The 24,069-nt window shown below is 40.5% G+C and overlaps 1 protein-coding gene across 2 annotated transcripts in view; it reads right to left on the bottom strand.

The window, feature by feature from the left end:
* The window catches only part of HECW1 (HECT, C2 and WW domain containing E3 ubiquitin protein ligase 1), a 255,096-nt gene that overhangs the window by 34,452 nt on the left and 196,575 nt on the right, over positions 1-24,069 (bottom strand). For both annotated transcript variants that reach the window (XM_059849894.1, XM_059849903.1), the window contains exons 12-22: positions 23,242-23,372; positions 20,556-20,677; positions 17,491-17,676; positions 16,750-16,884; positions 11,422-11,527; positions 11,149-11,245; positions 9,141-9,224; positions 8,040-8,149; positions 5,842-5,962; positions 4,317-4,430; positions 1,397-1,549 (exon numbers count right to left, since the gene is read on the bottom strand). In XM_059849894.1, the coding sequence (XP_059705877.1) occupies positions 1,397-1,549; positions 4,317-4,430; positions 5,842-5,962; positions 8,040-8,149; positions 9,141-9,224; positions 11,149-11,245; positions 11,422-11,527; positions 16,750-16,884; positions 17,491-17,676; positions 20,556-20,677; positions 23,242-23,372 (1,359 nt within the window). The remainder of the gene's footprint in view (positions 1-1,396; positions 1,550-4,316; positions 4,431-5,841; positions 5,963-8,039; positions 8,150-9,140; positions 9,225-11,148; positions 11,246-11,421; positions 11,528-16,749; positions 16,885-17,490; positions 17,677-20,555; positions 20,678-23,241; positions 23,373-24,069) is intronic.

Below are 24,069 nucleotides of genomic sequence, written 5' to 3'. Positions count from 1 at the left end.
ATGTTTCACCTGCTGCTGAGATAACATGGCAATGCCATCGCTGGACACAGAGGTCTGTGTTCAGCTTTGTCACAATGTGGGCAGAATGATCATGAGTTTGCACCTGCCTAGCTGGTCCTCTGCCTGGATGTCAAAATAAATCTCCACAAATAACAGTCTCCTAAATCAGAAGTGTATCCATGCTGTCTGTTAAGATAGGACACGGGACAGACTTGATTTCTTCTTGAAAATTAGGAAGGCTCCAGATAATGCCTAATGAACAGGATTGCAATGGTAGGTGAACAAGCTGTAAGAATTAAGCTGCTCTCTTCCTGCTCACGTCAGTAGAGAAACACTCTAAAGCAAGGATCACTGTTAGCTTCACTGCTGGTAATGATAATACAAAAAAAATTCCAACAATTTAGAAATCATGCCAGTCCCAAGCAACATTCCTTTTCCCCCGGCAACTTTAACAGAGGTGACAGCACAACTGTTCTTGATCTCCCACCTGCTGTAAGCCAAGCAAAGGAGGGTCTATTCACAAGAATAGAGGAACATATACTATTTGCAATTTAAAAGGGGCCTGCCTCCCATTTTAAGAAAAGGATCTCTGAGAGGAGCCAGTGAGATTGACAAAGAAAATCATCATAGGAACAAACCCATGTGGTAGCACTTCTTTGACACAATGAAATCCCACAAGGGACCAAGCGAAGCCCGGGGCTTGCAGCCTATGCTTCGCTTAACCACATCTGAAACTACCAAAGTGAAAACAACTCCCAGAGACAGACAGATCTGGAGGCAGAAAGAGAAAATAAGGACATCACAATATGCTTTCAGAACTTTTGATAAAGAAACAAGATCAGAAATTCACCTACATACTTAGTAAGCTAAAATATCTGCTCACTCTTCCGGCCTTGCCCCAGACAAGGAGGGACACTCTGTCAGGGAAGAAAAGGGAAACTGCTTTCACTGGGCCTTTTTTAAGGCCTGTGGTAGGAACAGAGCAGCAATGTGACTCTCAGAGAACACCGTACAGCTTACAAACACAATGCTATCTGATGTATGGAAAGGTTACACTGGCTCTTCTTAGAAAGGGATGAAGGAGATGAAGACTGGATTAAGGATTGCTCTTCTCCCTGTCCTTTTTATATTCACACAGAAGTTCACAAACACCAAGTTCCAAGTAATGCCAGCAGGATACTTTAGTAGTAGTACTTCATCACAACTGCTTTTTTAGAGCCTGCTCTCGTATTTATGTTTTGTTCATCTCTTCCTTTTCACAACCTACTTCCCCACCTCTTCCCAGAATTAGCAATATTTATATGTACTCCAGTCTAAACTGGGAGTTTCTGTTTTGCTTTTCCATTTTTTTTATTGCTCTGAAACAATTGTTCAGCTCTGCAAAAAATGTTCTTACCATTCCAGGTGATTTTCAACAAAGGCAGACATGGGGCTGATCTGTACAGTGTAAGTGTCATTGGCTGAATACTCAAACAGCCCATAATAGGGATTGAAGAGCTCCTGAGACAGAAGGAAAAAGAATTCCCGGGAGGGGCCGCTGTAGTCCAACCTGGAAAGAAAAAGGGAGAAAAGACAAAATGAGGCTCTTGTCATTTTAGTGGATTTCCTGGGTTTGCCTACATTGGCTGCTGTCTTAGTACAGCAGCCTGTGTAGTCAAGTGTTTCTAACATGATTCATCTCTCCTCTCAAAACTTGATTCCGAGTCCTAAACAAGTTGCAATGCCAAAACTTCACTAATATCCAGGCTGATCTGGGAGGAATCATAACTGGCACACATGCCATGCCTCAAGTAGTTTACTTTCCTTAGTTCCAAAAGCTTAGCAAACTGGAGGTAGAAGGCTCAGCCCTGCATCAGCTGGCTGGCGAGCAGAGGGGTAGCTTTCTAGTGAGTGGGTTTGAATTGCCTGTGAACACCTGGGTTTACAGACAAAGCCTGGGCTAAAGCAGAAATTGCTTTGACCCTTCTACACTGAGATGTACCCAAATCTAGCCCCAAGGATGCTTTTTTTAGCTACGGAAACAATAAAGAACAAGACCAAATCCCAGCAGGATTTTGTCTCTTAAGACAGAATGGTGATTCCTTGCTTGTTCCATCCAAGCCCTTCCACTTTTCTGCTATTTTCATGTGGTACACCTTAAATTGAGCTTTGCTGTTGTATGAATTTGCTCTGTAGAGAGCCTCTTTTTTTCCCCTTGAATTTTTTACACTCAACTTGGAAGAACAAAAGGGAAACAAGACTAAAAATTTTTCCTGAATTCATTAAATGAAAACTGCGGTGGATTTATTAAAAACAGATCATTCCTAATAATGGTGAGTAGGTTTTTCCTACATGTAGCAATATGAAGAATGATCTGTAGCCATATATCATGCGTGCCAAAAGATTTTCTGAGGTGGACACTACTCCTTCTACTTAACAATTGCAAAGTAAGTAAAAAGCTCTGCAACTGGATCAGAATGGTCTGTGCTATGGAGTTATAGAAGCATAAGTGAAAGGGGTTGAATGATTGAGTTGTGCAACTAGAAATATGGCAAAGGGTAGATGGGCCCATTCTCCTGTGTTTTATATCTGGAGATTCAGTACTCTCTTAGAGGACCTTTAGCTCTAGGATCATGTGATGACACGAAAGCCACATCTGCAAAAGAGGATGGTAACAAGCCCACATGACCCACCAGTGCCAGCCATGGACCAGGTCTGGTTCCATGGACATCAAAGTACTGGGTTAAGCCTGATAATGGCTGGAGTAAAGAACTCAAACACAAACAAGATGTGTCTATGTTCAAAAACCTCCAATGGGAGACTAGCGATTGCATTTCTGGGCAACACACAAACACATCATAAAGCCTTTATAGTTCATTTTCAACGGCCTTTTTCTTTGAACCGTGGGAAGCTGCGCCCATACAGCATCACGTGGCCATACAGCATCAACTCTTCAGTAGGGAATTGGCATCTTGGACTAGTTCCAGCAGAATGTATATTAGCATTAAGCAGCAGAAACCCTAGAGGAATGTGTCTTCAGATGTAAACGAATCAGTGAAAAATTAATGAATTTGCACATCAAATTGGTTTGTAATTTCTCCTGAGGACACCATGCCACACAGAAGACAATATGACTTTGGCCAGTATTAGCATTCCAGAATGCTATTCCAAAAACATAAACTGAAGTGTACTACAAGTTTATGCTTTACTTGCAGGCCAGAGGCAAGATCAGCTGTGAAAGATGACCTCTGTTACACAATATTGAATCCACAGGGAATAAAAAGTAAGATAGAAAAAACCCTGATACTGAGGTCACCAAGTGACTCTCTTTGAGACTGGCAACTTCTGTTTCCCACTGTACATAACCTGTCTGGAGACAAGGGAGAGAAGCCCTTCGCTTGCCATGACACCTCAGAGCTGAGAGTGTCAGCAGTTGCTGGAGATGTTGAGAATTGCCTCAGGTACTGTCTGATACCTTTGGGATTGAAATCCTACACACATCACATGGTTTTTGAAAAAAAGAAACTTTATATGCAAAGCTACTGAAATACAATTTCACGCCTTTGTCATATGGCACACTGGAAACACACACATAATGGTCTTTCCATTATAAAAGCGTGTGGATTAAGCCTCCATTACAATATATCTCTTGAGGTGAGCCAGGGTGGCTTTGAAAGGTTGTGCTTACATTTGAAAACAAAAGGTCAGGGGTTGGCTTTCATCATACAAAAATGGCTCATGGACTTTAAGAGTTGTACACAAGGCTTCCTGAGAAAAGGCCTTCTCAGGAAACTTCTATTGCTTTCAGATTACAACTGCAGGAATTAAATTTTAAGGACTAAACAGCATTAACGTTTCTCACTTCAGATGGAAACAAGAAATCCACATATGGAAAACAAATGATCATTAGTTGGCATGCAAAGCTAAAATTTTTAAAGCAAAACCAGATCTACTGTGAAGAGTCAGAGTAACAAACTGGATAAAGGTCTGGTCTCTAACTATAGCCCTCAGACCGATTCAGTGTGTAAATATTGGCCTGAAGTTGAGTTTTTTCCTTCCAGCCTGTCAAAAAATCTACAGCAAACAAGATGACAATAGATTTAACCACTTAATCTGTCACTTTGAGACATCTAGATGGAAGGTGTTATAGGAAAATGAATCATTATTGTTATTGTTATTTTTAAAAAATGTTTGAGTTCATTAAGATGAATCACTTACTCAGAGGTAAAACAAAACCAAAGAAACATTTCATAACAAGACAGGTTCAGCCTTAGTCAACTTGTTGTTTGGCAACATAACAGCTACTTCAGAGCTGAGAGCATTGTGTGGCTCCCTACCCTTCCTCGCCGACGAACGTGACGTAGAGTTTGTTGCGCTGGAGCTCCTTGCGCGAATAGGCCATTACCTGGTTGAAGGTGCCTTCCAGCAGGTGGTCACGCCGTATAATCAACCTGCAAAGGGAAATACAGATCTGATCACTGGGTCTTGGGGGAGCTTGTGAGGCTGAAGGTAAACAACAGCTTTAGAGAGAGACATTCCTTCTCAGAGAACTTAATAAAATGGCATCTGCTGGTGCCCATGCTACTTGACCATTACGGGTTTCCACTGGCTTTTCTATGTGCCTTGAAGGTGAATTCAATGCCATGATTAGGTTCAAAGTGCTGCTCTGCTCTCCGCAACAACCCATACGTACAAATTTATATGGTAGAGGGGGTAGAGGGGGCTGTGAGTTTCCTGTGCATATGAAGTCCCAGCTTTCTGGAACTGGCCCCAAACACTTCTGGGATTTAATCCAGTGAATGTCCATGGACATACTGCCTCTGTGGCAAGGGAAGCAAAGGGAGTTTGAGCCTCTGTTTATACAACACATCTCTCATTCCCTTACTAATCTCTACAACAACTTAATGGATAGTACTTTTACACATCATCTGTGCAAGAAACCCTTCTTGCTCATATGTTCATGGACATTTTAAACAGACCTTCTAAAATATATTTAGCATCTGCCTTGGACCCATTTAGCAGGACACCAAAAGGGGTAACCACCAGCTAGGACTCCTCAGCTCTATAAGATCATTTTGCTGATGACATTTGCCTGGAATAAATTGCTTGGCTTGATACTTTTATTTTTTCCACAACAGATGTCCTTTGGTAGGAAGCCAACCTGAGGCATAAATTCAACCAGATGCCCAGGAAATACCTTAGAAACAGCCCACAGCCTTTGGCAAAGTTGGATAACTAGATTGAGCACAAGTTGGTACAGACTCAAACTAACAAGATGAATGGAAAAAAACTCCACAATCAAATGACAGAGAACCCCAAATACATGAAGACTGGCACAAATCTCTCCAGTTCAAATCCAGGAGGGCTATCAACACAAAGAACTATGGAAAGTTAAACCTGCACATACAGACTAACTTGTTTAGGATCATGTTCTGGTCCTGAGTTACACTGATATCCTGAGTTATACACATCTACTGATATGTAGATCCAAAGACTTTAGAGTCATCCTGCCATTACAATGATATAACTGTTGTTAATATGTGGTGGGTGTTTGCCTGGAAGAATAATTCTCCTACTGGCAAATTATAGGTAGGAATATGAATAGGTAGGAGTATGAATGCCTGATAAATAGGCAAGAAATGGGAGTGTAAGAGAATACGAATCTTTAAGAAGTAAAACTTCCACACAAGAGCCTCTTGAAAGTCATTTTTTTGCAGAGTATATGAAGATCTTATCTTTCCCTGAGGTTATGTAATAAATGCAATCTCCAGGGTGTTTTACACTCCCTATCCCTCATGGACAATGAATGACAAAAGACAAAATTGTGTCCTGTTAAACTAACTGAGTGATTGTAATACTTACTTAATTTTCCCTGGACCTTGCCCATACCCTTTGGCTTCAAGTTTTCGATAGAAATTGCGCAGCTTGGCTTCAAAGTCCCTCCTGTATGGAGAAGGTGCTCTTGCACTTGCTCGCTGCAGCCCTGGAAGGAAAATAAACAGCACACTAAAGTGTAAGGGGCTTGACATGCTTCCAAATCATGCAGCTGATGTTTCCACGGAGAGCTGGTTAATAAATGTGTTAGGAACTTTTTGCAGGTATACAGTGTTAGTTTTGCTCTATCTGGCATCAATAGTTGTAAGTTCCTGTAATTCAGTGATTGAAACGAACTTCCAGGGACTGTATCCTCTTCACTAAAAGTACTGTTAAGCTCACCTTGTGTGTGTCCTTGTGTTGCCTCTGCCTTTAGCTGTGACTGAATGGAAACTGAAGGATCAGAAAGGCATCTACCTTTCATGGTCAGTGGCATTTAGGTTTTCTTTCCCTGTTGCACTTTGAAGACATCTCTCTCCTCTGCATTGTATAGGAGATCTTCTTACATGGCAGGATTAAACCTCTGAAACTCAGAGCAATGCTTCTCATTGGAGCCTAGCAACCCAGCCAAGCTGGGAGTCAGGTTTCCCTGTGTTAATCTGACTGTATATTAAACACTTCCAGCTATCAACACAAAACCCCTCTGTGGCATCAAAAAGGATTTCTGTCAGCAGGAAATGCTACATTTCCCTATTACGATTCACGCACAACAGCAGATTTTTCAGCAATTTGGAACCTGTTTTGTTTTGAAGGCTACATTCTCAAAGTAGGAGATTATTCTCTTTGTATAAACAAGTGCCATGGCATAAAAGGCCAAATAATGGATTAATGAAATGCCATTTACATATCTCATTACAAAAGACAACAAAAACCAGACCTTTTATGAGAAATCTGGCAACAAATGCTCCACGAGAAAGACAAAAAAAAGCCCATCACATTTAGTGGGAGCCCAAAATATGTGGTTGCCATGAGGGAAGGACATTACTGTCTCTGCTGGTAAAACAGAAAATGCTGCTCTATATATACATGCAGCACAAAGAGAATCCCCTGCAACATTTCTTTCTTCTTCAGCCTTTTGTTTCCCCCCAGGACATAAGAGAAAGGGTGCTCTCATGGGCTCTATAACCAGGACAGAAATTAGCAAGAAGACAGTGTATTGCTGGAAATGAGTATTTGCCCTTGTGTTTTCACAAGAACAGTCTCCTAAGTCACATTTGTGCCATATACTTGGATTCTTGTCCTGAAGGAGACTTGCTTATGACCTGTCCTGATGTAGACAAGGGGAACTTGTACTCACAATGGTGTTAAAACTCATTAAAGAAAATAGGACATTCTGACAGAACACTGTTCTCCCGTAGAAAAGGGTTTAGCATTTAACTTCTTCACATCAAAAAACCTTTCCATTTTCCACATCCACATCCAAGATTTGAACCTCTCTTGTCCATTAATTTTGTTTGAAATCAGATAATTTAAATGCATGCTCAAAAAGCTCCGCCAAAAATGAATTTCTTCAGATCACTTTTCTGTTGATTCTCTCAAGATGCCACTGGACACAGCCCCACAGTGAGACTGGGGTGGGGGTTGTGTCTCTTGGCAAAAAAGGAGACATTAACTCCTCAAATTTCTATAGCATAAACAATAACTACAGAGACATAGCACAGCTGGAAATAACCTTCTCAGACAGCATGTCTTTCTGGAAAATATGTTTCCTGTCGAACCTAAGTTAATAGGCTCAACACGGGAGGTCAGGCTAGATGATGATGATGATCCCCTCAGATCTCAAAATAGATGTGCCTAGGGAAGAAGAGAAGGTTTTGGAACATTGAGTGGAAGAGACTGAACTTTCCAGGGGTATTGGAAGTGTTGCAACACACCTTCAATTTGGAAGGTGCTCTTGGCTGCTGTCACATAAAATAAATGTGCTTCCATGTCAGTGACTTATGCTTGGAGTACACCACTCTCTTATCCTAATCCTTTCCAGTGATATAAAAAGGTGTATGAGTATCAATAGACACACAGCAGCACTGGAAACTGATCCAGCAAAAAAAGCAGCTGGGATCAGATTTGGAGTGGGCACTGGAATTAGCAGGCTGACAGCTGATGCTGGCTCTGAATCCGCTCTTTTCTATTTATTAGAAGAAATACCACAAATGCAAGATTTTGTTCCAATTTTCCCATCTCCTTACCTGGAGAGTTTTGGGGTGATGAACAGGGTGAGCAGCGAGGAGAAAAACTGTAACCTGGATGGAAGGCAGCCTGCAGGGGTATGTAGGACATGATATCCTCTTCAAAAAGGCTGCATGCAAAGTCATAGGAAGAGATTTAGTTCACATTCATCACATGAAGGAATGTAAATATGCAGCATGGTGCAAGTTCATTGTGTCAGATGTTTGGGTGCATCTCTGAGCTCATGTATTAAAAAAATCCATAGGTTTCCCAAAGACAGCCTGGTCACTAGCAATGAAGAACAAAATGAATTTTAATAGATGTTTCATGCTAACATGATAGCTCAGTCACTGATGGAGAGCAAAGACATGAGGCTACATAGGAAACAGGAGAACCTTCAACACATTAGCAGAGAGAAGTAAAGATGCACACTCTGTCTCCCAGGCTGTTTTACTCGGGCCATTTTCATGTAGTTCAGTGCTCTAACTGCTTGAATTGAAATGATGGGAATAAGCTTTAAACTTCCGGCATTAGGCAGCACTATTATAGCACACCAACCCCACCTGGGTAATGCAACATTTCCTATCTCAGACCAAGATAATAAAATAAGTTCTTAGCTGCACTGAGGAGAAGCAGGACCTAAAGACCAAGCTCTCTGGTTCCAGTACAAACTGAAGCCTTATCTTCATTACCCAAACAATGCCCACTGCACTGGACATTGAGGTTTCATGCATGTGTGGCAGCACTGCTGCAGTAAAATTAACAATTTCATGAGCAGTTACATTATTGTGAGAAAGACAAGGGATTTTTTGCCTCTCTTTTTTTTTTCTTTCTTTAAAAAACAAGATTTTTTTCCATGAAAAGGAAACGTTTTGACCTGACTCTTTTTTATCTGCTATTTGATGATAACAGCCATACTGACTGAGCTAGCTGGATTTACTGCACTGATGGAAGTTGCCTTCCAGGAATTACAAATTGACAGATACACTCTGGCTGAATCATTTTGGATGGCTATCAGTATGACCTGATTTAACAAAATCTTTTCAATTATGCTGAGAAAGAGCCAGACCATTTTCTGGTACTCTAAGTAATGACATTATGCTATTGATCAAATTGATTACCTCAGCAGAATTACTAAATCTGCATCACACGACAACTTTTCAAGCCCATGTGTACCCTCTGTCCGAATGTAATGGATCTTCTCCCTGAAACATAAGTGATATTATGGAGAGGAGAAGAAAAAAATACAAAGCCAGAAAAAACCATGCCATTATCACAGCTTGAGCCATGCATAGAGTAGTTATTCTTTGGTATTTTGCCAGTTTCTGTTTATCTCCTTATAAAAATGGCAAACATCCAATATGTCTAATTTTCTAATCTTCCTAACAAACTTGCAAAAAAAATTCTGTCTCCATCACTCAGTTTACTGATCCAAAAGAAAGAGATTTTATTCCCTATTTTAGAGAACAGAATGCTTCTTAGTCCTCCAGTTTCATGTGTACATGTCAGGTCACCAACTGCAGATTTTTTGTGTAAGCCTACAACTAACATAGCACCTTTTGTTAACAGAATTTGCAGTAATACCACTTCCTTTCCCTCTGTCATTTCCATCTGGGAAATAACACTCTAACATATATTGATATGAATTAATCACACAGAGGTTATACAGTGTAATATGTGTTGCATGTGTAAACTCACCTTTTGTTAATAAAAACTGGGAAACATAGGATAGGATCCTATCAGCAGATTAGGATCATGGAAGATATGCATCTACACCCCAGTCCATCAGTGTGTTTCTAAAGCATTGTACTGTCCAAATATTTTTATTCTAGTATTGAGTAAAAATATTATACTCAAGCCAAGGATATGCTCTAGAACCTTGTAATCAAGGTCCATAAAAGATGGACTTTGCATCCTAGGAGTTTGCTTAACACCTGCTGCAGGAGCTTTAGACAGTAGCTTGGATCACTCCTGGCCCAAGGTATAATCAGCAGTGACCTAGAGGCAAAAGGCTCAATATCCTATTACAAATCTCATTATGCACTGACTAAGCTGTCTAGCCCCTATCAGTGGTCAATTTTATTCTCTACTCAAAAGGAGATAAAAGCATTATCTCTTCTCTGGGAAATGAGAATTCAAGTTACTGCTGAGAAAAAAAAATAGTCTGGAATAATTTGATGGTGAAGATAAAAATTTCTCAGTTACAGAAATGTACATCTTGAATACTGAGAGTATTTTTCATTCTATTTCTCATTTTATTTGCATGTATCAATTCCTCCAGAAGGAAGTCCAATCCTTACACCCAAAGAATTCTTTGTCTGGCCCTCAGAGGTAAATGAGGAATCAGTAAGGCTACCAGCAGAAAGCACACTGCAGGAATTTGGAGGTCCTCTGCTCCTTCAGCAGTCCTGCAGCCAGACCTCTGACTGCACAGTACAACCTAAACTCTTGGTCAAACTCTCAGCTGGTGCATATGGGCACCGCTGACATTGATTAACACCAGCTTAAGCTCTTGGCCAAAATCAGTTAATTCGAACTTTGGAATTCAAATGAGTATAAGTTGTATTGGTGATTGGTTCTGGTTTTTTCTGATTTGAAAAAAATCTAATAGGAAAGGAATCGGCTTAAGAAAAAGAAAGACACAATATAACTACTTTGGAAATCACTACCTTTAAGTCAAGTGAGAAAGATTAAAGACAATAGTACAATCCACTTCATAATAATGCTCCTATTACTTTATATTATCTAGTGTGACTATATCCATGACAGGGGTATAAATCCAACCATGAAGCAAAATCCTGGTTCTGCTGGACTTATTGGGGTTTTGCTGCTGACTTCCATCCATATACTCTTTTAGTTCTTATCTTCTGAAAAATAAAGCAATAATTGCAGGTGAAGGAGGAGTTTCTGGTCATTATTTGCTCATATTTATTTTACTTCTTGGATGTCTGTGGAAAGTAACTATAGTAACTACATGGATCCTGGTGGTTCCCATCTACTCTTTAACGGTGGCAGTTCCATAGGAGGTCCAAGTTCATCTTTTGTACTACAGTTACTAGAATTTGGTTTTCCCCGCTACAAAAAGAGCTTCCTGGAAGTAGGGTACAGCAGTCTGGCAAAAAGCAGTACCTGAGTGCATGGTTTCTGGCCAGGCTGGGCTGACGCTCCTGCAGCATCTCAAAAATGTTGGGTTGGCGTAGAAATGCAACAATCTTGTCATTGTAAGCTGGAAAAGGTAAAATCAAACCAGAGGCTTTATATGCCATGTCACCAGAACTCTGCAGGGGCACACTGCACTGCCAGTGAGGCACAGGGTAACACAAGGCAGTGCACACAGCTGATGAGAAGTCCTAAAACCCACCTCTGTGAGCTTTGAGAAGAAAAAAAACCAACTTGGCTCACCCAGGGGTAATGCCTCGTGATGATGCTGGTTTCGAATAGCTGTTACAAGACTATTGCCTGGTCTGGCCAACAGAGTAACTCCTCTGTTTCGAGAGACCTCAGAGGCCTACAACATCAGAGAAAAGGAAAAGAATGATCAAAACTGACCACCAGTAGCTCACCAGTCAGTTAAAAGATTTATCATTTTTACTTCTGTAACCTTCAGAATGGTCCATGATGCTGACTGAAGGGCAGAAAACATGCATGAAAATTACAGTTTATACTCCAGTCAACTTAAAAAAGGCAAGTAATTCTGTGCTTCCAAATGAAGGTACACCATTATCCAGAGCTATCACACCTCCTCAGTGATGAAGGCACCAGAATCCAGAAGTAAATGTATGTTAATGTAGGTACTGCAGTGATGGACGTCTCTGGTTCAATGAAAATAAAATCTCTGCAGTATCACACTACATACTCTGTAGTATCAAACATGCATAGTTTTAGCATAACTGCATTACTTCAAAGTTTTTACATCAATGTTTTTCAAAAGAGAAAAAACCCACAATGCTGCAATGCTCACTCAGTGTTTTTGAAGGGAAATTTAACAGTGGAAATAGCATGAGGAAGGTATATCTATGTAGATCACAGCATAGAAAAAGGCTGTGTCATCCCAAAAGGCTGCCTAACTTGCATAACCAGAAATTGAATTGAATACACTGGAAATAAGAACATTATCCAAAGACTTGATAAAGGGAATAGTAAGAAGGAAATTTTTCATTGCCCCTTAACTGAGGCACTTAAAGAAAGCCACTGTTCTAAATACACTATCTAGGGAAGGATATCATGTCAAAAAGGCAGATTTCTTAAAAGGTGAGAACACACTTTGGTATGAAGATATTAAAAGGCAAACAATGACATCTGGCAATGTTTGCACTAAGGCACTACTTGCTAGGTAACCTTTTGGAGACTTGTGAAAGTTGAGGGGAAGCCACCTGTCTCTCATGTTTTCCTCCAGAATATGGCCACAGTGAGGCCAAGATAGTAATCACAGAATGGTTTGGGTTGGAAGGGACCTTAAAGATCATTTAGTTGCAATACCCCTGCCACAGGCAGGGTCAACTTCCATTAGACCAGGTTGCTAGGGCCTCCTCCAACCTGGTCTTAAAACACTTCCAGGCATGCAGCATCCACAGCTTCTCTAGGCAATCTGTTCCAGTGCTTCACCACCCTCAGAGTAAAGATTTTTTCCTAATATCTATCTCAGCTTACCCTCTTTCAGTTTAAAGACACTCCCCCTTGTCCTGTGACTATAGTGTGAGGCTGTATCAGGACAAGATGCATTAGGAATTCCGATTGCCACTCCACTGGGCTAATGGCTGCTCCTTTCTCACTGCAGAAATTATAGCAGCTGGCAACTACTCCAGGAAGAAATCGCCCCAACTTCAACATTTTAAATGCTTAGCTCTGCATCCAAGCAAACGGTGCCAACCCATTTTCAGTGGTACAGCCAAAAGCCAAGTCTTCCAACTGGATATACACAGAAACTGGGAAGCTAAGTGAGCCTGGCAAGCTGCCTTTTGGAACCCGTAAAGCTTAAAATGTTTACACGTAACAAGATAGCAGTCAATGCACTTGATACGTGTCAACACACAGGTTAAACAATGAAAAATCTTAACTATTCTAGTCAAGCACACTGTGATTTAAAACACAAAACTGCAAGTGCATGGTGAATGTTTCGCTTCATCAACCAGTTGGGATTTCACTTGAACCCTTTCACTGCCTTTGTCTCCTCCTCACACCCCCACAGGCCAACTCACGAGGAAAGTTTAGATCAGGCTTAGGCAGCTTTTCTGCTGTGCCCCAGGCATCCACCCCAGCAAATGGTGGCCTTTACAGCATTCACTCCATGCTATGGCACAGGGGAGAACCTTAGGTGCAAGAGGGGCCCTGTGATCCACTGCCACAGTGGGCATGAGGCCTGCGTGGGAGCAGCCATTTCTTGGGCTGTTTGTTGGCAGCACAGCCAGGATCACACACTGGCCCATGACCAGCTGGACTAGATAGGATGTGTGGGAGGGTGCTAAGGCTTTGTTGGGCTCAGCTTCTTCACTTCCAGGGAGCCCTGGAGTTCAGGTGAGGATCCTATTCCTCAGGTCCTTGTAGAATAGACTTGCAAGGGAATGCATGTGGTGGGTAAGCCTGTTTTTAAGGGTGATCGCTGACTCATCCTTGACAAAGACAAATCCTATGGCCTTGTTGCTACACATAATTTTACTGACCAGAAGACAGAAAGGGGAAAGGGAGGAGTAACAGAGGAGTTAAACATATATCTCCCATAAAAATTAGCACCAGGTGTTATTTGCATGGTACTTCTACCCAACCGGGGCCTGGATGCTCCTCTGGCTCTCGTCATCATTCCTTTTTTCAGCTTTCCAGTGCCCGGACATATTTCTCCTGGAGCAAGAATTTTGGAAGGAAATGTGTATAGTGTCTGTGAAAAGAAACTTTCACTCCCCTCTTCCCATCTTTCCAGTTCTGGTTTAAGAGCTAAAGTCATCTAGATTGTAAGAATCCAGTTTGCTACACACCTCAATAAACTGGTGATGTAATTTTCTTCATCACCATCCCTAGGCATTGCTCATGCGCTATTTGGTCTTTGCACATTTACACCTCCAAACAATTTTTCTCTGGCAACACAACAGGAAAATTCCCAGCCCTCTAATTAACTTCCATTTTGCCAACAATTCTCTTTCCACTCTTAGCTAATAGAATACAATTGATTGCTCCAATTTAGTGTTCAGTCACAATTGTCTTGTCTACTTTAACTTTCTAATTGAATAATTTAATTTTGATTAGCATATTATTCTCTAATAAAAAATAAAGAGTGACCCCTCTAATGATTTAGTGACCTGGTTCATGTAGTGCAGAGTAATTGACAGATTTATGTCAGGTTTTAACAGCTTTGATATTGATACTGGAATGATGAGTGGAGAGTCCAAACTAACAGAGGAGCCTTTCAAGATGTAATACCTTTTCCTGGGTTTTATATCACTGCTGGATTTCAGAGGCCCCTTTGAATCCTTCTACTTGCTTGTTGTGGTTTGGGTTGGTAAGGAGATGTATAAACTGCCACATTCTAGCACCTTCTCTGCACCTCCTGCCTCTCCCTCGTGGATGCCTGCATCCTTCCTCTTGCTGTCTAAAACCTCTACCCTGTAATCATGGACGCTGACTTTCACTGCAGATGGGAAGTCCTTTAGAGGGAATGGAAAGTGCTTACAAACTGTTCTGTTTATAGAAGCGGCAGAAGGAAATGAATCACTTAGTGACCCATATTTTAGTTACTGATGGCCGCTGTAGCTACCTAAACTTTACTTCCAAAAATCAGGTAACTAAGAGTAGCAACAACCCCCTTTCTCTTGTAAAAGATTGATAACCCTTAGATAAGAGCTTAATAAAGAACCTGTAGCATTTTTTTCAAATTAATATATAATACCATTTAATATCAGTAATCTACACAGAACAATGGAAGTTTTTGCAGAGGTCTTTTATTTCATTACCCTGGTTCTTTTCTGTGCCTTCTCTGCCAACCACAACTGCACTATTCTGATGCCCTTCAGGCTCCTTTGACACGTGCACATAACATTGAAAACTGGTGTCCTTTGTGGTCCTTCATACTGTCCTGGTGACAGCTTCCAGAGGCCACACCATCTGCTCAGCAAAGAAACCAGCAAGACAGCAGACAGCTGACACATGGCCAGAACAAAGCCCCACATGTGAGTCTACAGACATGATTTATAGGCCAAAGAGCATCCAAATGCACTTGGAGGAAATGGCATGGAATATGAGGCCCTTAATAAATGGACTGAGCTGCAAAGGGTTGAATATTTTCCTTGTAAATGAAGAACTTTAAGGCATCAATCCAAAGTCCTTGGAAATCAATGGGAGTCCTTCCAGTGCAGCAGCAGACACTTCCAAAGAGAAGCTACTTGACTACAACAAAGAAGTTTGGCTATGACAAAGATGTAGAAACACTGTGGGACCTGGGCCACCAAGACTGGGAGGTGACTATTTCATTGGCTGATCATGCCAGAACAGTGGCCTCAAAGAACAGTTTTTAATTTCCCTAGATAATCATTACTCAAAAGTATTCAATACTTTTGATTTTCTACCCTTTACTGGCTTTTTTTTTTGGTTTATTGCATATTGCTCCTTGCCAGCCTTGCCAGTGCTTGCAAATCCAAGTATATTTTTTGGGCGAGGTTATCTGAGTTGTTCAGGGGTGTTTCTGTCCCTGACACAGCAAATTTGCAAGCGAGCCTCGGGCAAGCATGGGCCCAAGCATAAATCATGGTGCAGGTGGCTACCACAGTCATGCCAGTCATTCAATCACAGCAGCAACACTAAACTGAAGGCTGCTGGCAGAGGGAAGTTGTTAAGCTGGTGGGAAGATATGACTGAAACAGATCCATTGATACACTTCTATCTTCAGAAAATATGGCGCTGTATTCACCCAAGATGGAGAGAACATGCCCAAGCTACTCATGCCTGGTTTGCCTTTGGTCCTGAAGAACTGACCTCTCATCCTGTTCAGCTCCTAATCCCAACCCACCTGGCAGTGAGAGGTATTCAGACCGGTCCTGCTGCAATAAATTTTGATGCTAATTTCACAAGCATTTCTCTGGATATTTTTGTGGGAGAAAAAGATCCTTTCACCATAGTTCATCTCTAGTTCTATTCAGCAACAATCTTTACAAATGTTTAACTGTATGGATTTGCTATATGAAAAATCTGATTGCTGGTGCTTTTTCCTACTTAAATCCACAATGCAAACACAGAATTTTATGCTTCTTTCAATCCTGTCTATGGCCCTCCGTGATAAGAATCATCCCCATGATTTATAGGAAAGATATTTAATGTGACTGAAAGCTGGGAAAGCAAACCTCAGCATACATTACTGCACTACTTCTAGGGAGTCTATCTTTTCAGAACACAGTGTCACAGTGGGGAATGAAGAAACATATGAGGTATCAGACTATAAAAAAAATTAATGAATAACTTAAGCAAAGCAAAGCCAGGATGTCAAATATGGATTCTTCTTTTAAAATCTATTCTGTCATAACTTCAGCTATGCTTTACTTGCTTATTATTTTATTCTGAAAACCATCAAAATATAAACCTGCAAGCTCTGAAATAAACCCTTCAGAAAGACAAAAAAATCCCTTATTGTCTTTGGAAGATAGACATTCGCAAGACAGTCTGTTTCAATGCTTTTAAAATATAAGAAGTTCTTATAATTCCAGAGAAGACTGCTGCCAAAAGTTCTTGGGTTGATATCAGCACAGTTACCTCTCCAGCACTGTAGCTACGAAGCCGCTGGAGATGTTGCCGGTGAGTCAGGTGATTTGGGAGACGCCCATTCTGCAGCGGGATCCTGGGATCTATGAAGGTGGTAGCACGGCTGTTGTGGTCAACGAAGAAAGACTGAAACACAATGGAACAATGGTTTCTTTAATAAGAAGACTGACAACCCTGTGATGGTATCATGGGAACACAGCAGGAAAACCACTGGCAACTGTTTGTGGGAAATACCTTAGATAAGTATAGTCTGTGGAAGGCACCTGCAAACAACAGGACTGGCCTACTCAAAGCTAGAATAGCTTTTAGAAAATATCTGAAGCTGTGTAGACCAAAATCATGTGCAATGGCCATGATGTAAACAAGACAGGAGAGAATAACAGTATTGGGAAACATTGCTTTAACCTATTTGGTGGATCCAGAGGTCAGTCAGCAAAGCTTCATTCGAGGTAGAGACACTGAGACAAATTTTGCAGGCACAACAGATCTGCTCTGGCTCAAACCTTGTTGTCAGTCCAATGCTACCTTGCTTTGGCACAATATTTTAAAGAAAGCTAAAAATGCTTTGAAACTTTGAAGCTTTTTCCCTGCTTCTAAAATAACTCTCCGTGCTGCTTGTGTTGTTTAAACCAAACCTTCACTGATTTTGAGTCAAGAAGGAAGGAACTTTTAATAATCATGTAGTCTGATGTGCTATGTTAAACAACTGATTAGTTTTGTTGGCACTCTTACCTTGCCCTGCTGGTCAGTTTTTATCTCCCAGCCACGAGGAAGCTCCAGTCGGGTATCAGCAAACATGTTGATAAAATTTACTAGGTCTCTGTTGTGCTGATACCGCTCAAAATTACGAGCATCTCTACGAATCTTCAGAATCATGTGCTTCAAGCAGGTACTGTTGGTGAAGACTCGATAGGCACTCTATGAGATGGATAACAGAAGGGAAGAAACCCAGTTCTGATGTCAAAACATATCTGGTTATTTCATGGGCCACATGCCCAAAGAACTGAAACAAATCCTGTTAGAATCGAGAAACACTTCCATCTCTGTGTTTTGCTTTCAGTGACAACTTTACATGCATATGCAGAATTAAGAAATACAATCTGGAAAGTGAAACATCCCACACATTATGCACAGTTAGCTTGTGTAAGAACTGTCTTTTCAATGCACTTCAAAATTGGTTAGCTGAAACATCACAAACTCAAGGTGCATATAGTTGACCCTTTCATTGCTTTTATTGGTTGACAGAAACACTGCTTGCGTGCCTCAACAGTGCCAGAGAGATGCAAAGACAGCTGTGAACATCTATTTTTGCTTTAATTGTAATCAAGATGTGCATGAGAGGACTCATGAACTTATGAAAACCCCAGGGCAGATGTGGGGCAGATGTGATTCCTCCATATGAGCTTGCTACCTTTTTAATGGTGACTATACAGCCACAGGACAGGAACAGACACTTTTTAATTGTCTATTTTTGGAAGATGTGAATTGTTTCCTGGAATGGAGTATTGTTTCTGCGATGACTACAAAGCTTGTAGATGACGTAGAAGCTCTCAGATGGAGACACTTCCATGAGTCCAATGAATGCCACCCCTCAGGCAGCGAGTTGTATCTCACAATGGGCATTAAATACACCTCTAGGGGAGTGTGGCCTGAGGCAGCTCAAGGGAGTGAACTGATCAGATTGCAGAATGGGGGCCCAGTGAATTGTATTTCTTGTTCAATGTGTGTTGTTCAGTGTGTTCAATGATAGAGCATCACAAAACAATAATTGTGCTAACAACACACAGGCCCATTCACAGGCTACTCTTTGAATCCTTCACTTCAGGGAAAAAGCTCCTCAAGAAAGAGTAGGAAAATTCACAAAAATCTCCTAAACCTTTTACTAGAGAGAAAATAATTGTCTTGGTTTGTTGGTCAGCCCAAAGGATTGATTACTCTTTAGAGTAATAAAGATCACTGGAAGACTCCTATCTTAAGTAAAGTGAGCTCCAGTGTGCAGACCTGGAATATGTCCAGAGAATCTGACCCAGAAGCTTTGAATTCTCATTTTTTATGCACGTTTAATGCATTTTAACCACTATAATTCAATAAAACATCTACAGGTATAATCTTTATTATGTAAGGATTTATTGTGGTGACACCACTGAAAATGCTCCCTGTAGCACAAGGTCCCTAATTATGGCAAGGGTTGGTAAATGTTATGAAATCACAGAGATATGATCTCTGCCCTGAAGATATGACCTGCTTATAATCCGGGAAAGCTTCATGGTCACAGATTTTTAAGATCCCAGCCTACTACACAACAAAAGTTGTATTTTGATCTAATGTATGGTCAATGACTGCCTTGTATATCTCTACGCTGCACTAGGGAAACAAAGAGTGCAATGTAGTTTTATCTCTTCATGGAAATAAAATATCTGAATAATGAGAGCTTTTCTCTTTTAATTCTAACTGCTGGATAATATTTTCCAATCCCAACTTCAGTGGCGTAATAAATAGCTTAAAATTTTAATAGGGGCTTGTGGTTAAAATATTACACTCATGTTAAGGCAAAAGTTATGCGGGCCATTATTCCTGTACAAGCGGTATCTGTATGACCATTTGACATGTTTCAATATATTATTCTGGTCCTCACATTAGAGACAAGTTTTTAAGATAAAACTGAAGGCCTCTTTCTGCTTTTTTTTAGTTTCAGTGACTAATAAAATTGGAATTTAGTCTCCTATGAGCTGTTCTTTACACAACTATGGAATCAGTTGCTCATTTTTCCAACAACCATGCTGGTCAAAAATTTCATTGCTCCCAGCAATCATCATATATTACCCTGCTAATGGAAGAAATTATCTGCACTCCACAACCTAGTTTAGGGAATGTCAGATGAGTTAAAACATCCCTACCTTGTCAGGATCTCATGGGTGATAATCTCTGGCAGATGCCTGGAGATGGACGGCTGGCTTCAATCCACCAAGTGCCACAGCCCAAACCTGATGTCTGCAGTTTGCTAAAAGGCCGTGCTGAGGCAACTCTCAGTGTTTTACCTTCTCTTCCTTTCGAAAAGGAAGGTCATTGCTACCCAGAAATGGATGACTTCCCAAATAGTCAGAAGTCGCGTTTAGATGCCTTGTTGAACTAAACTCCAGATATGGCAAACTATGACTGCATCTCCTTGTGGGACTGCCCTATCTGCTTCCTCCTGATACTACATTTTCTCCACTCCTCTCCAGGTTTGCAAGAAAATGTGTGGTTTTACTGCACTAATGGAAAAAAAAATGTTATTTGAATTTTGAAAATTTGTTTTTATTTGTGCTTTTTCCAAGATAGCTACACTGGCACAAGTCAGTATTTCTTTCACTCAGTTACGCCTGCCCCCACTTTGGGAATGTAAATTGCAAGAGTTAATTTTCTTCCCTCTGTTTCCCTTGGTGGTATCTGAGCAAGACTTGGTGGTATCTGAGTAAGATTTCTCAGGATGTTGGATCAAAAGACAGCAACTTCACAGCCTGCAGCAACAGACAACAAAATCAACCAAGCTGCAACCAAGGGTTCCTGCTTGTTCTGGGAGGAAAACATTAATAAGCTTCTCTGTACCATGGACACTCCATGTGAGACAGAATCCCAGCAAAAGCCTCCTTGGAGCAGCCTGGCTGTAGTGTCCCCAACCTGGTCTGGTGCACAGAAAGGACAACTGAGCCCCAAGTCACACAATTCAGATTCACTGTGCATTCTCCCTGCAGGTCTGGGATGCAGCACTAGGATTTAAAAATCAGTAGGTGTGAGAGCAAATCATAGTTACTCACATAGTTTGCATGCAGCACAGTGAAGAACTCAGGATTGGTGATGAACTTCACAGCTGGAGACTGCAGCAACAAGGTGATTTTTTGAGAATTCACAGGAGAAAGGGAACCTTCCCTCCTAATCTCTGAACAAAAAAAAACACAAGCCACAGAATCTTATTAATGTAGTGGCAAGCACTACATGAATTTAATCTATTATTTAACCTTTCAGAAACAGCTGCAGAAGTGATGATATAAAAAAGGCACCACATGCCCAATGCACCTACCTTGGCATTCCCAAGAGAAGCAAACTGATGGATGTCCTTATGCTTAGTGATGCAGTGTGTACCAGCAGTCCAGGAGCTGGAGGGTTTCCTGAACTGTAGTTTATGAAACTCTGTGTCAAGTCTGCTGCTGTCCCCAAGTATAATGTGACCACAGCAGTTTTCACCAGCTGATGGTTTGGTTCAGTCACCCAGGTCCATTCTGGTTTCCCCTGCAGCTGATTTTAGAGAAATCTGATCTCCCAATCCAGCATTACCCTTTATTTTAATTACACTGGTTTTGACAAGTCCAAGGTTTTGGGGACTTGTATGGTAAAGGAAACTAAACCAGACACAATTGCATTATTTTTAATCTGTATCAATTAATGAAGCTCAGGAGCAGAACTGAGCACTGAGAATGTAACTCTGTAGAGGTAGAAACTCTTGATGCTTTTAAGCTACCAGAAAAATTCTTCCTACCATTAAATTATGGCTATGGTGTTCTGGCATTTTCAAATAAAACTACATTTTATTTGCAGTCCAAGAAAATTGGATGCAGATGTCATCAACAGAATAAATAAAATTTCACTTTTTTTTTTCTTATCAGTTATAACTTTTTTCTTCTTGCTGCACACATCATATTATTTTATCCATTTAAAACTGCAGACTGGATCAGTTTCTGGAGTTAGATTGATTTATACTGACTTAGAACCTGGATTAATGTGCCTTAACTTTATTCCTTCTGACATTTTTCATTTAAATTAAAAGACAAATAATGAATGTGTAATACTGTAGCTTTTTCTTTTCCTAATGTGTTTACACCATCATTGACCTTCTAATTCTTGGAATTTTATACAATATTGATGTTTTTTTCCAAAAGCAAAGCAATTATCTATAGCAAAAACCATTTCCTAATAACTTATGGTAACATTTATCACACTGATTAGCTCTTTGGGTTTAAAACAAAAGAGTGCATGTTAAATAATAAATCGAACAAAATACTTAGTGGCGGCAACTTCTATTAAATTACTATTTTATTGTCTATGACACTAAATGATTATACACATGACAAGTAATGGCTACATTACTTATAAATACTAATAATTCAATGTGTACCTCATTTTCACTTCCCTAACTTAGAGAACTGGGATCTCCTTATAAGATCCACTGTAGGTACAAGTCCCTCTTTAATTGCAATACAAAAGATGGCAGGGAACTTGAGCATCAAATGTTAAACATCCTTGGCCAAAATTGATTTTCAAGCTAAAAAACCTAATGGATCAAAACAAGCAAAATTGAATATTTTTCTAAACTTGTTAAAAATTTTTATTATTTCTCTATGTATTTTTTTTCCATTCAACATGGAAAACTAAGAAAATTCAAGTAGACACTGTGCTGGTTCTTTCCCATGACCAATCCTATTTACGGAGGGATGGCAAAAGGATAGCAAGAAGTTGGATTTACTCACAGCAGACAATACAGAACACAAAGTTTGGTGGAGGTAAGAGTGATCCAAAGGAAGACAACTGGTCAATAATTTTGCTGGTGCTAATAAAGCAGGGAGTTATTTTTGCATGGTCTCAAGTTGCATAGTGGGCACTAGACTGATTGCTGATACTTCCTACTTGAAACAAACACTTAAGACTCTGGTTTCCCAAATGTTATGAGAAAAAATTTTTGGTAGGAGTGTGATTACCACCAAAAGAGTAGAAGAGACCCCTGCCATCCCATCCTACCTTGGGTACACATTTTCCTCTTCTGCTTTGTAGTGACCCTCACTCTTGTCTCCTTATATAACAAGCCAGATGAAAGGTCCAATCTGGCTGTAAATGACAAGAAGCCAGGCTATTTTTAAGGCAGTTCAGTTCTCCACTCTGGTATGGGGTCCTGCCACATGAATTAGTGGTGAGCAAAAAGACAGCTGTGCCTTCTTTGGTGACAGCCCACACTTAGGTCAGCTCACAGCTATCACAAAACCACACTTTTAAAAACCACAAGTTTTAAATACATGATGCCAAGGTCACTGCAGGTGGCAAATGGGCAAATGGCAGTGCAAAAGTCAAGCCCAGAGAAAACAAACTGCAAATGCCCCAAACTAAAAATCACATGGCCACAAAAATAAGACAGCACTATTTTTGAAACTACTAGTGAATAGTATTCACCTAGTAGTTGCAAAATGCCTCTTTTAGTTTCAAATGGCCCTTTACTAAGGCAAAAATGCTTTGTCTGTCTTAGTAGTTGGTAAAGAACTGAAACTGTTGTATCCAGCATTGTGCTGGTAGTTTCACATCTAAAAACTGTATCTTCAAGTCTTTTTTTTTTTTTTTAAATTACCTTAAATTTTCAACCTGATATAATAAAATTCCAGTCTCCCCTGGAAATGAAGATTTCCCCAGAATTGAATGGCACTGAACACGCCACTCAGAAACTTTGAAGATGCCCCATACCTGGGCTAGGCTGGGAAGGCTCTGCCTCAGAGTCACTTCCTCCTCCAGTGGGAACTCTCTCCACCCTGTTGTTTACCACAGCATCGTCTTCAGTCCTCTCTGTTGCAATGGTTCGCTGGATGTTTTGGTACCTAGATACATTCATAAAATGAACAACAAGACTTAGTTAACAGAGGTGCTTTCTGTTGCTTTCTTCTTTAACAATCAGCCCTGTTTCTGAATGATTCCAATATTTTTATTTCCTGTGTGCAACAGAGCAAGAGCAATGCTGACTCTTCTCTTGCAGCTGGTGCAGCTGCTCACACTTGGGCCAACTCCGTACTCTGCTTACTTGGCATTTTTCAGTGACTAACAAATAGCCACAGAGGGTGCCAAGTCAACAATACTCAAACTTTAAACACATATTTAGGCTACTTCGAGGCTTCCCTTTAAAACATCTGGACACCTGGAACCCAAAACTAGAGGTGGATCATGGTTCCTCCTCTCATTTAGCCTTATGGAAGCATAACCAATGAAGTAAGGACCAACCCCGTGATGTGCTGGGTAACTTTCAGTCTTTCTTATTAAATTACTGGATGTGCATCCTGAACCCTGAAAATAAATCATCTTTACCTGACGAAGAACAAATATTTTGGAGTGTTTTGAATTCACACTACAGAAATCAAATTCTCCTTAACTTCTTCACTCATGGCGACAGATGAATTGGTGAACATGTTTTCTTTGGTTCTACTGGCAAATTATGAACACGTCTTATGTGTATTGTAAATGCATTTTATACAGAAAGAGAGAAGGAAAGAAAAAGAAAGCATAAGGAGAAAGAAAGAACTA

Source organism: Haemorhous mexicanus, chromosome 1 (assembly GCF_027477595.1).
Source record: "Haemorhous mexicanus isolate bHaeMex1 chromosome 1, bHaeMex1.pri, whole genome shotgun sequence".
Lineage (NCBI taxonomy): Eukaryota > Metazoa > Chordata > Aves > Passeriformes > Fringillidae > Haemorhous > Haemorhous mexicanus.
Note: the sequence above shows the minus strand (reverse complement) of the source record. Positions and strands in the feature narration are given on the sequence as shown.